Source organism: Ursus maritimus (assembly GCF_017311325.1).
Source record: "Ursus maritimus isolate PB19 chromosome X unlocalized genomic scaffold, ASM1731132v1 scaffold_X1, whole genome shotgun sequence".
Taxonomy (NCBI): Eukaryota; Metazoa; Chordata; class Mammalia; order Carnivora; family Ursidae; genus Ursus; species Ursus maritimus.
The window spans coordinates 78728074-78741304 of NW_024423319.1; the positions used below are offsets into that span (position 1 = coordinate 78728074).

At 36.9% G+C, this 13231-nt stretch overlaps 1 protein-coding gene across 5 annotated transcripts in view; it reads left to right on the forward strand.

Annotated features, from left to right (window-relative positions):
• The window catches only part of FAM120C (family with sequence similarity 120C), a 140278-nt gene that overhangs the window by 22165 nt on the left and 104882 nt on the right, over positions 1 to 13231 (forward strand). For all 5 annotated transcript variants that reach the window (XM_040631306.1, XM_040631305.1, XM_040631302.1 and 2 more), the window contains exons 2-4: positions 6264 to 6510; positions 7980 to 8062; positions 12686 to 12814. In XM_040631306.1, the coding sequence (XP_040487240.1) occupies positions 6264 to 6510; positions 7980 to 8062; positions 12686 to 12814 (459 nt within the window). The remainder of the gene's footprint in view (positions 1 to 6263; positions 6511 to 7979; positions 8063 to 12685; positions 12815 to 13231) is intronic.

Genomic DNA, 13231 nt, shown 5'->3' on the forward strand with positions numbered 1-13231 from the left:
TAAGCCTGTAGTAGAGACCTGCTTAGAAAAAGAATCCTTTCAAAATAGACTGCTCATTGACGGTGCACCTGGTTACCCAAGAGCCCTGATAGAGATATATACAAGATTAATGTTGTTTTCATGCTTTCTAACACAGCACCCATTCTGCAGCCCATGAATCAATTGTAATTTCAGTTTTCAAGTCTTGTTATTTAAGAAATTTTGTAAGGCTATAGCTGCCATAGATAGTGATTCCTCTGATGGATCTGGGCGGAGTAAATTGAAAATCTTCTGAAAAGAATTGACTATTCTAGGTGCCATTAAGAACATTCATGTTTCATGGGAAGAAGTCAACATATCAACATTATCGAGAGTTCAGAAGTTGATTCCAACCCTCATGGATGACTTTGAGGTATTCAAGACCAACAGAGGAAGTACTTGCAGATGTGGTAGAAATCGCAAGAGAGCTAGAATTGGAGGTGGAACCTGATGGTGTGACTGAATTGCCATGATCTCATGATAAAATTAATGGATGAGGAGTTGCCTCTTATGGATGAGCAAAGAAAGTAGTTTCTTGAGATGGAATCTGCTCCCGGTGAAGCTACTGTGAAGACTGTTGCAATGACAACAAACGGTGTAGAACACGACATAAACTTAGTTGATAAGCAGTGGCAGGGCTTGAAGGACTGACTCCACTTTTGAAAGAAGTTTTACTGTGGGTAAAATGGTATCAGATGGCACTACATGCTACAGAGAAATCACTTCTGAAAGGAAGAGTCAATCCATGAGACAAACTTCATTGTTGTCTTATTTTAAGAGATTGCCACAGCCACCCCGGCCTTTAGCATCTACCACCCTGATCAGCCAGCAGCCATCAACATCAAGGCAAAACCCTGCACCACCAAAAACATTATAACTCGCTGAAAGGTCAGAAGAATGTTAGCATTTTTGAGCAATAAAGGATTTTGTAAAGTAAGTTCAGTGCTCAACATGGAGCTTGAACTCATGGCCCCAAGATCGAGAGTCACATGCTCTACTGCCTGAGCCAGCCAGGTGCCCCAACAATAAAGTATTTTTAAATTGAGGTATCTATGTTGGTTCTTTTACTTAATGTTATTGCACACTGAATAGACTGGTATAGTGTAAACATAACTTTTATATGCACTGGGAAACCAAGAAATTCATTTGACTTGCCTTATTGAGATACTTGCTTTATTGCAGTGTTCTGGAACTGAACCCACAATATCTTGAGCATGCCTGTATTACTTTTCACCATGCACCTTTTTGTATTCTTTAATTTTTTTAACCTGGAGTATGTTCTTTTATTCCATTGTAAATTATCTTTTGAATTAAGTATTGCAGTTCATGTTATAAAAATTCAAAAGATGCAAAAGGATATATGATAAAATCTTCCCTTTCACCCTGTCCCTAGTCACTAGATTCTTTTCTCCAGAGTTGACCAATATTATCAGTTAGTTGTGTTATTCCAACGTTATTATGCCTATGAGAGCAAATACTTATAACTACTTGCTACACACATACCATAAATAAACCTTTTAAAAAATGGTGGCATACTATACATAATTTGTACTTTGCTTTTTTACTACATCGTGCTGATTTTTCCAAGAGTTTGTCCTTATTTATGGTTCCACCCTATTCCATTGTATGTATATGTTATAATTTATATAACTAGTCTCTTATTGGTGGGCAGTTAATTAGATTTTTTCCAGTTTTCAGCTATTACAATAATGCTACAATGAATACTTATACAGTTGCAATGCTCTCGCTTATACCTAAGCACTGTGTTGTTCCAAGTACTTTACATATCTAAAAGGTAAATCCATAGAAGCAAAATTACCGGGTCAAAAGGTATGTGCATTTGTAATTTTGACAGATCTTGCCAGATTTTTCTCCATAGAGGTTGTACCATTTACATGCCTACCTTCAATATTTGTGTGTGCTGTTTCCCTTACCAGTATAATATTTGGTAATGTAGTTGAAATACCATCTTTTAGTATTGTTTTAATTTTCACTTCTTATCACAATTGAGTTTGATCATCTTCTTATATGCTTACAATCAATTTGTCTTTCCTTTTTTTGCGAACTGTTTTCTTGTGTTGTTAGGTTTTTTCTTTTCTGTTAGAGAAATTAGCCCTCTATATTATGAGTTGCAAATTTGTTTTGCAGATTGTCATTTGTCTTTTGAGTTTACTTATATTGGCTTTCTCCAAACAGAAATGTTTTATTTTTATTTAGTCAAGAGGATTGATCTTCCTCTTTACTGTTACTGGGTTTTCTCTTATAAATAAACTTTCCCCACTCTGAAATTGTATTTTAAAAAAACACCATGGAATCTTCTATTATTTTTACGGTTATCCTAGTTAAAATGTGAGGAATGGATTTATCTTATTGTTCTCAAATAAAAGTCCAGTTATCCCAACACCATCTGTAGCATAATCCATATTACCTTTGTAATTTAAGAAGTGAGTTACAGTTTTTGCAACAAATAAATGGCATTTAATAAAGGCAAGGGCAACTGTTACAAATTAAGATACTTAGGAGCCATATCAACCAAATGCAGCATGTGGACCCTATTCAGGATCCACCTGATTTAAACAAACCAACTGTCAAAAGACATTTTTAAGGTAAGCTTGGAAAATAGAGTAGGGACTGGATATTAAGATATTAAGAAACGTGAACTTCAGTGAAATGATAGTTTCGTTTGTTATTTTTAAACAGATAAAGAATGAAGTGTTTATAGATGATGACTGGAATTTGCTTGAAAGTATGCCAGAAATGACCAACAATCACATGAAAAGATGTTCAACATCACTAATTATCAGAAAAATGCAAATGAAAACAAGATACCACCTCATACACATTAGGATGGCTACTATTAAAAAAAAATGTGTTGGTGAGGTTGTGGAGAAGTTGTGCATTATTGGTGGGAATACAAAATGGAGCAACCTTTATGGAAAACAATATGGAAGTTCTTTTTAAAAATTAAAAATGAAACTACCGTGTGATTCAGCAATTCCACTTCTGAGTATTTACCCAAAAGAACTGAAAACAGGATTTTGAAAAGATATTTTCACATCTATGTTTATAGCAGTGCTAGTCATAATAGCCAAGAAGTGGAAGCAACCTATAAGTCCATTGATTAACAGAGGAAGAAATTGTGTTATGTACATAAACTGGAATATTATTCAGCCTTAAAAAGGAAGGAAAACCTGTCACATACTACAATGTGAATGAACCTCAAGGACATTATGTTAAGCGAAATAAGTCAACCATAAAAAGACAAATACTGTATGATTCCACTTATATGAGGTATCTGAAGTAGTCAAATTCATAGAAAGTGGAATGGTGGTTGCCAGGAGCTGGGGGAGAGGTGAAAATGGAGAGTTGTTTAATGGGTATAGAGTTTCAGATTTGCAAGATTAAAAAGTTCTGGAGATGTGTTTCACAACAATGTGATTAAACCTAACACTATTGAACTATACACTTAAAAATGGTTAAGATGGTAAATTTTACGTGGTTTTTTAGTCACAATTTAAAAAGTGCATTTAAAAATGCCAGAACAAAAGGGGGGCATAATAGATAAAACAAGAATGACTTAACATTGATAACGGTTGAAAAAGGATAATGGTATTATACAGATTCGTTATGGTATTTCCTTTACCTTTGTGTGTTTCAAATTTTCCGTAATAAGTTTTAAAAGTGAGATTTAGGAAACGGGGGCTTTGTAGACAGAGCTGAATTTGAATTCTAGTTCTACTTTTTAAAAATTGGAATATAATTCACATAATACCATAAAATTTACCACTTTTTAAAAAAGATTTATTTAGAGAGAGAGAGCATGCACACCTGAGTAGGGGGAGGGGCAGAGGGAGAGAACGAATCCTTAAGCAGACTCTCCACTGAGTGCAGAGCCTGACTCATGTCACGAACCCAAGACCCTAAGGTCATGACCTGAGCTGAAACCAAGAGTTGGCCACTCAACCGACTGAGCCACTCAGGCACCCCTGAAATTTACCATTTTTAAGTGTGTAATTAAGTTGTATTCACAGAGTTGTGCAACTATGGTAACTGTCTAATTCCAGAACATTTTTAACACCCCAAAAGGAAACTCGGTACTTGCTAGCACTCATTCTTTATTTCCCTTTTCCCCCAGTCCCTGGAAACCACTAATTATGTTTCCCTCTCAATGGATTTTCCTATTCTGGAAAATTCATTTAAAAGGAATCATGTAATATGTGGCCTTTTTGTCTGGCTTCGTGCACTGTATAGTGTTTTTAAGTTCATTTTTGTTGTAGCTTGAATCAGTACTTCATTCCTTTTTATAGCTAAATAATATTCCCTTGTATGGTTATACCACATTTTGTTTAACCATTTTTTCTGTTGATGGACACTTGGAATGCTTTATGGCCCTGAGCATGGCACCTCACTTCTCTGAGCCTCAGTTTCCTCATCTACAAGGTGGGACTTACAACACCTACATGGTCTGATTGTGATGAAGAGAGGGAAAGTACCATACTTAGCACTATGCCTGGTACAGATAGATGCTCAGTGAGTGACTTGTATAAGAGGTATGCTGGAACAAACTATCACCAGGGGACAGCATAAAACTGTACTCCTACTCTGACCTAATTGGAGTTCATTATGGCTCTAGGTGTAAATATGTTGCAGTACAAACTAAGGATTTTTGGTTCCTTTGCTTGGAAAACAAACGTATACACATGTTGCTTTCCTATCTGGTTATCAGTGTCCCTCCCCTTGTGGACTTAATGTGTGACATGACTATCTGCTGTGGCTAGTCTCTTTCCATAGCCAAGCAGAAGCTTAATGCATTGAAACTCCTGTCAGACCCCAGAAAACTACCATTATTTTGTAATTTAAATGAAAAAAAATAGATCAGTTGAGTTCAACAAAAATATTTAGGTCCACAGGTTCTAGAGCCCAAATCCAGGCTTTGTTCCTTCTGGCCGTGCAACCTTAGGAATAGCAATGTAAAAATGGGGATGACAATAATAATAGTTATGGCCTTATAAGGTTGAATATTAAATGAGTTAATGAATGCAAAGTACTTGGAACGCTGCTTAGCACACTGTATGTATTCAGTATCTGTTAACCATTATTATTCATATCGTTATGCTCCAGGTTTTATGTTGGAGCCAGGAATAGAGAGATAAATTAATTTGTCTCTGCAGTCAAGGAAGTTAGCATGGTATAACCAGTATGTAGATTATTTCAGTATGCTCTAAGTGCAGGGATAGAGGCATGCACAGGAAGGGCACTTAAGGGTCTGCCTCTATTACATGAAAAATAGTGCTCTTCAGGAAGAAGCCTGGTGCAGTGGAAATAAGTGAATGCTGGAGTCAGAACAGCCTGGGTTTGAATCCTGTGTACACTCATTTGTTATGCAGCTTTAGGGGCAGCCAACCTCTCATAGTCTTTCTTGGTTTTCCCATTTCTAAAATGGGGTGAAGTTTCTGACCTCTGCCTGCTGGAAGTGCCGTGTTTGGGTTGTCTGTGGTCTAAGATGTTCCAAAGAAAGCAAGCAAGGATTTTTTTTAAAGATTGATTTATTTATTTTAGAGAGACAGTGCAGGCACATGTGAGTTGGACGAGGGGCAGAGGGAGAGACTCTCCAAGCACACTCCCCGCTAAGCATGGAGCCCAACCTGGGGCTCATCTCACAACCCATGAGATCATGACCTCAGCTGAAACCAAGAGCCAGAGGCTTAACCAACTGAGCCACCCAGGCGCCCACAAGCAAGGGTTTTTCAAAAGGTGTTAGATTAAAAAAAAAAAAGTTAGATGAACTTAGAATCAGATTCTAACTATGTTATTTAACCTTTCTGTGTCTATTTCTACATGTAACTTTTTTCATCCATATCTACCTTGCTCATGGCTGTTCTGACAATGAGATAATGTATGTAAAGTATATGTGGCATATCAAGTGCTGAGCAATAAATAATAGCTTTATTATCTTTTTAACAAAGATATCTTCTGTTATTGTGTGAAGTGGAAACTTAAGTAATATATACCATGTTAATTTCAGTATTCTCTTGAAATGCCTCACACTACAGTTTCAGGAAAGGACTGGGCATTTCAATGAATATGTAGATAATACTGCCTTTGTTTATAGTAGGAATAATCAAGTTCGAAGCTTGTGTGGTCTTAAATTTCAAATATAAAATTTAGTTACTAACTTTCTGGACTTCTAACCAAATATAGTCAGTTTCTGTTGCATGACATGTTCCTCTCTTCTTCCCTCCTAGGTCTTTCAGAGCCTTGAAGACCACCATTTGGAAGTGGTGGCTTTTTTCAGGGAAAATGGCTTCCATGGCCTTCTTGCTCATGATTCCGAATATGCTCTCTACAATATTCCTTCTTACTACAGTTCCCATGCTCTGAAGCTGAGCTGGAATGGGAAGAATCTCACTACCAATCAGTTCCTGATGCAGGAGGTAGCCAAGCAGCTGGGCTTGAAGCGGATGAATTTTCCCATATTTGCTGCGCTGCTAGGTAGGTATCCAAAGAACAGACTCCAGTGATTGGTAAAGTTTCCTCTTCCAATGTTAAGACATGAAGACCAGAGCAATTTAGCCTACCATAGTTTATCTTTTTAAAGTCCACATGCTATTAACACTATGCTGGGGAAAACCCAGCAGGCTTTTAGGCTTCTTACTAGAAACTCAGCATGTTTGTCTTATGAATTTAATACAGGACATCCTAGAAAATTATTTTGGTTTTTGTAAAACTTTTTTTGTTACATTCCATAACTATTTATGCAGAGTACTGTCTTAGGCCAAATGTTTTAGCCCTAGATAGCTTTGGTTCTCCATTAGGAGCATTTGCATTTCTTCCCTGCTGCCTCAATTTAGATGAAGAAAACAAATTGTTGTGTGTGTTTTTCTTTTTCTATTGTGCTAACATTTTATTATGAAAATTTCCCAACACACAGCAAAACTGAAAGAATTTGGGTAGTGAAAATCCTATATATCCTCTATCTACCACCTGTATTCTGCGATAACATTTTCCTCTACTTACTTTGTCATATATCTGTCCATTCTAGCCATCCATCAATTTATCTTTTAAAGATGCATTTAAAAGTAAATTCCAGAGAGTTGGTTATGTTTTTTTAAAGATTGATGTATTTATGAGAGAGAGAGAGAGAGAGAGAGAGAGAGAGAATGCGAGTGGGGGAGGGGCAGCAGGAGAGGGAGAGAGAATCTTAAAGCAGACTTCTGCTGAACTCAGGGCCTGACGTGGGGCTTGATCCTAGGACCCTGAGATCATGAAACCAAGAGTTGGACGCTTAACCAGCTGAACCACCCAAGCACCCCAAGAGTTGATTATGTTTTCATTTGGCTTTCCAAGTACTGACAGCATGAAGGTTGATATGTTGTCTCAGGTGTAACCTCTGCTTATAATCCCAAAGGATTTGAGTTTGGCTCATCTAATGGAATCAACACAAGTTTTAGAATTAGGCCTATGACAAATCACTGAAGTTAAACCTCCCTGGTTTCAGTTTCCTCATCTGTGAAATGGAATAGTATACCTCATTGTGTTATTGACAAAATTAAATGAAGCGAGATATATAAAATGCCTAGTCAGTAATTGTGGCTGCTATTATAAAAGGCAGAATGACTAGGCGATAGATATAATAGCATGGGCTTTGGAGCCTGCTTCTTATCCTGGTGGGGACAGTTATTAACCAAGCTACTTTGGGAAGTCACCAAACTTGTTTGAACCGTAGTTTCCTTATCTGTAAAATGGGGATAATAATACTACTAGGCATGGTTATTGCAATAATAAAACATAATGCATGTGATACATAATAGGTAATTAACACATAGATACTATAGATATTACATTGGGAATCTACACCTATGTAAATTATTTGATTATTTTCTTCCCCAGAAGCCCTTTCATGGCCTGGAGGTTCTGTGAAAATATTTGCACAGTCAGTAAATGATAAATGTACTTTATAGGTAACCACATTCTCCCAGATGAGGACCTGGCTGCTTTTCACTGGAGCCTCTTGGGACCAGAGCATCCCCTTGCATCACTTAAGGTAAAGTGCCCCATTTCCTGCCTATACAGCCATGTCTAGGGGATATCAGGTTCTTTTCATTGGAGTTTTGATAGAATAAATACTTTTCATTAGGCTTAAAATATTTCAAATACAAAAATTATAATTATGATCAGTACCCTTAATATCTATTTATTAAGTTTTTATTTTAATTCCAGTATAGTTAACATATAGTATTATATTACTTTGAGGTATATAATATAGTGATTCAGCAATTCCATACATTAAGCGCTCATCAAGACAAGTGCACTCCTTAATCACCATCACTTATTTAACCCATCCCCACACCCATCCCCATCTCTGGTAACCATCAGTTCTCTGCAGTTGAGTCTATTTCTTGATTTGTCTCTGTCTTTTTTTCTGCTTTGTTCATTTGTCTTGTTTCTTAAATTCCACATATGAGTGAAATCATATGGTATTTGTCTTTCTCTCACTGAATTATTTTACTTAGCATTATATTCTCTAGATCCGTCCATGTCATTGCAAATGGCAAGATTTCATTCTTTTTTATTGGTGATTAATATTCCAATGTATATATGTACTAATTCTTTATCTATTCATCTATCAATGGACACTTGGGCACTTCCATGTCTTGGCTATTGAAAATAATGCTGCCATAAACATAGGGGTGCATGTATCCCTTTGAATTAGTATTTTTGTATTCTTCATGTAAATACCCACGTGCCATTACTGGATTATAAGGCAGTTCTATTTTTAACTTTTTGAGGAACCTCCAGGCTGTTTTCCACAGTGCCTGTACCACTTTGTGTTCCCACCAACAGTGCATTTTTCTCCACATCCTCGCCAACACTGTTTCTTGTGTTTTTGATTTTAGCTGTTCTGACAGGTATGAGGTGATACCTCATTGTTAGTTTTGATTTGCATTTCCCTGATGATGAGTGATGTTGAGCATCTTTTCATGTGTCTGTTGGCTATCTGGATGTCTTCTTTGAAGAAATGTCTGTTTGTGTCTTCTGCCCATTTTTTAATTGGGTTATTTTTTTGGGGGGTGTTGAGTTGTATCAGTTCTTTGTATATTTTGGATACAAATCCTTTATCCTATATGCCATTTGCAAATATCTTCTTCCATTCAGTAGGTTGCCTTTTCATTCTGTTGATTGTTTCCTTTGCTGCACAGAAGCTTTTTATTTTGTAGTCCCAATACTTTATTTTTCCTTTTGTTTCCCTTGCCTCAGGAGTCATGTCTAGAAAAATGTTGCTAGAGCCATTGTCGGAGAGATTACCGCCTATGCCCTCTTCAAGGATTTTTATGGTTTCAGTCTCACAATTAAGTCTAATCCATTTTGAGTTTATTTTTGTGTACGGTGTGAGAAACTGGACCAGTTTCATTCTTTTGCATGTAGCTGTCCGGTTTTCCCAGCACCATTTGTTGAAGACAATACCTTTAATATCTTAAGGATTCATACAAACCTATGAAGTGAAATACTAATACCCCAGTGAATGAAATAATGAGCAAAAGACTGAAGTGGACAGTTCACAAAAGAAGAAATACAGTGGCCAATAGTATGACTAGATAGATATTAAATCTCCCTAGTGATCACACATGCAAATTAAATGATTTTTTTTAACCTAACAGTTTGGCAGATACTGAAAAATTAGTCTGCCCACTCCTGTCGAGGCTATGTTGAAACTGATACTCTCATACATTTCTGGTGGTAGTGTAAGTTGGTGAGTATATAATTTTTTTCTAATTCTTTCACTCTGCTAGTTCATACCTTTTCCTCTCTCTCCAAGCCTCTAACACTCCCTCCTCCTTGTTCACTGTCAGCTCATGAGCTGGCTTCCTATTTCACTGAGAAAATGGAAGAATTTGAAACAGAACTTTACCAGCTCCTAGCCTTTCATCTTCTCACCTATGTGCATCTATGTGCCCACATTTTCTGCCTGCCCTGTGTTAACTATGGATGACCTGTCCATGTTCCCATCTAAGGCCAACCCCTCTACTTAAATGCCAAATCACATCCCCTCTTGCTAACTGAAAGGCATCACTTTTGCAATTACTTACTTCTTTCTCCTTCATCATCAGTTTTTCTCTCTTCATTGGATTTTTCTCATCAGATTATAGGCATACATCCATCTTAAAAAATAAAGCAAATCCTGCTCTTGACCTTACTCCCTCCACCAAAGCTATTGTTTCATATTTCCTCTTCTCTTATGGCCCACATTTCTTCCTTCCCTTATAGCAAAGCCCTCTAGGGAGTCATCTACACTTGAGCTGTTTATTATCCCTTTTCCCTGTTCTCTTTGCAATCTGTTTTGAAATTGTTCTTGACGAGGTCCAGATGTTCATAATCCTTGATGTTAATAAACGTAATGGCCAGTTCTCAGTTTTCATCTTACTTAGTCAATCAGCAGCATTTGACCCAGTTGCTCACTCCCTCTTCTTAGAACATGTTCTTCACTTGGCTTTAAGGACACCACTCTCTTCTAGTTTCCTCCCTACTTTACTGGCTGCTGCTACTGTTTCCTTTGTTGCTTCTTTCTCTTCTTTTCTACTTTTTATCTTTTGGAGTGTCCCAGAATTCTGTCCTTGGTCCCTTCTCTTAGTTCACCCTACACATTCTGCCTTAGTGATTGATATCATCCAGTCTCATGACTTTAAGTATCACCTGTCTATTGATGACTCCTAAATCTATGTCTCTAGTTTTGACATCCCTCTTGAACTCCAGATTGTAATATCTAGCAGCCTACTAAACATCTTAAGGAAGTGTATCTAAGTGGAAACTCATGATCTTTCCCCTAAATCTGTTCCTCCCAGAGCCTTCCCCATTTTTATTAATGGCAATCTCATCCTTCTAGTTGTTCAGGCTAAAAACCATAGAGTCATCCTTGACTTCTCTCTCTCTTTCTCACACCCTATATTTCCCTACCAGCAAATACCATCAGTTCTCCCTCTAATATATGTCCATTTCTCACCATTTTCATTGCTACTACCCTGGTCAAGCCACCATTATTTCTTGCTTAAATTATTATAATAGCTTGTTAACTGTTGGTCTTCTGTTTGCACTCTCCCCTCCCCAAAACCTATTCAGTACAACAGCGAGAGTGAATCTTTTAAAAACTGATTCAGATCATGTTACTTCTCTATTCAAAATCCTGCAGTGGCTCTCCATGTCACTCACTCAGTCTTGACCATGGCCTACAAAGTCCTGTACTGACTGGCCTCTGTTACAGTTATGATGTCATCTTTTCTTTTCTTTTGTTTATATAACCTTTGTACTTATTATTCTCTCTACTTGGGATGCTTTTTCCTCCCACACAGTTTTGTGCCTCACTCTTAGAGGTTTTCTCAAATGTCATTTTTCTCAGTGAGGCCTTTCCTGACCATCTTATTTAATATTACCTGCTTGTGCACATGCATGCGCGCGCGCGCACACACACACACACACACTTGAATTCCCAGGGCCATCCTCTGCTTAGACTTTCTCCATAGCACTTATCTACACCTAGCACAGTACGCATTTTACTTGTTTATTCTGTTTGACTCGCCTCACCCTATCCTGACACACCTACCCCACAATTTAAGATTCCATGGGGGCAGCGATCTTTATCTTGTTCACTGCTGTATTCTTGGTGCCTGTGACAGTACCTACTTAGTACACAGTAGGCAATAAATACTTGTTGAAGGACTGAATGGTATAGCCTTTTGCCAAAACAGTTTTATATAAAAAGTCTTTAGGAAGTTTGTACCCTTTGACTGAGTAATTACAATTTTAAGAAGCTTGTAATTAAATAATTGGAAAGTGAACGAGAAATCATACCTACATTTTATCACGGCATCAAAAAAACCTGTATTTATTTTTTTATTATAATAATATTTTTTATTATTTTATGTTAGTCACCATACAGTACATCCCTAGTTTTTGATGTAAAGTTCCATGATTTAAAAAATTTTCAAGCATCATAAAAGTAGAGAAAATAATAGCATAGTCAGTCACTATTGTAACATCTTCTAGCTCCAGCAGTTACCAAGATGTAGCCACACTTGCTGGGGGTTTTTTTGTTTCTGTTGCTAATGTATTTTAAAATAAATTCTGGACCTCAAGTCATTTTACTCCCACATTCTTCGATATGCATCTCTAAAACATATGGGTATTTTCATGCATGAGTACAATGCCATTATTATTTTTAACAAAATTAATGGTAATTTCTTGGCATCATTTTAATATCTAGTCCATTTTAGGATCTTCCTGATTGTCTCAAAAAGGCTTTTTTGTGGTTAGTTCAAATCAGGATCCAAACATGGTCCACAAATTAAAACCTTACCTTTAATAGTAAAAAAAATTGGAAGCAGCCAAATGGTATTATGAAAGAAAACTGATGAATTATGACAATGTCATCAACTAGTAGCTCTCTGTATACTAGGATTATAAATGATATGATGTTATCTTTCTTTATACTGTTTGATCTTTTCCAAGTGTTCTATACTGAGAATTACAGGGGAAAATATTTTTAAAGGAAAGATTTTAACTATCTCTCAGTGCATTTACTGAATTTGAATTATCTGTCTTATGTGTGCCTCACTCTTTCTCTTAGTGATCCATCACTGATGTCAGTGTACCTTGCTTGTCTTACCTCTTCTAGGTCCGAGCTCATCAGCTGGTTCTTCCTCCCTGTGATGTGGTGATCAAGGCTGTTTCTGAGTATGTTAGTTCCATCAAAGACCCCTCAAACCTGGATGTGGTTGGAAAGGATGTTTTCAAACAGTCTCAGGTGAGCTAGCCTTTTCCTTCCTGAGTCACCAGTTTTCTTACCTTCACTACTACCACCAGCAGGTCTGATTTTATTTTCTGTGCTACCTACCTTTTCTCTTTGTAGCTGATTGTTTTCTCCGTGCTTACAGACTGAAGCCTTAAAGTTTCATTTGAAAACATTACTGGGCCTGGACTGAAAGGGTTCTTTAGTTTTTTTCCACTGATTATCAGTGTTATATAAGCTCATTCTGAAAAATTTAGAAGATGAAGTCATTTAAAATCTCATTACTCACAAACAGCTTGCTGTAGTTATCACTCTAGAATATGTCCTTCTTCTCTTTTATTTGTTTCAATTTATATTTTAATATAAAGAAGGTCTTGGTTAATGGGTAATGAAAAAGACTACTTAAAGTAGGTCTACATAAAACAAAAATCA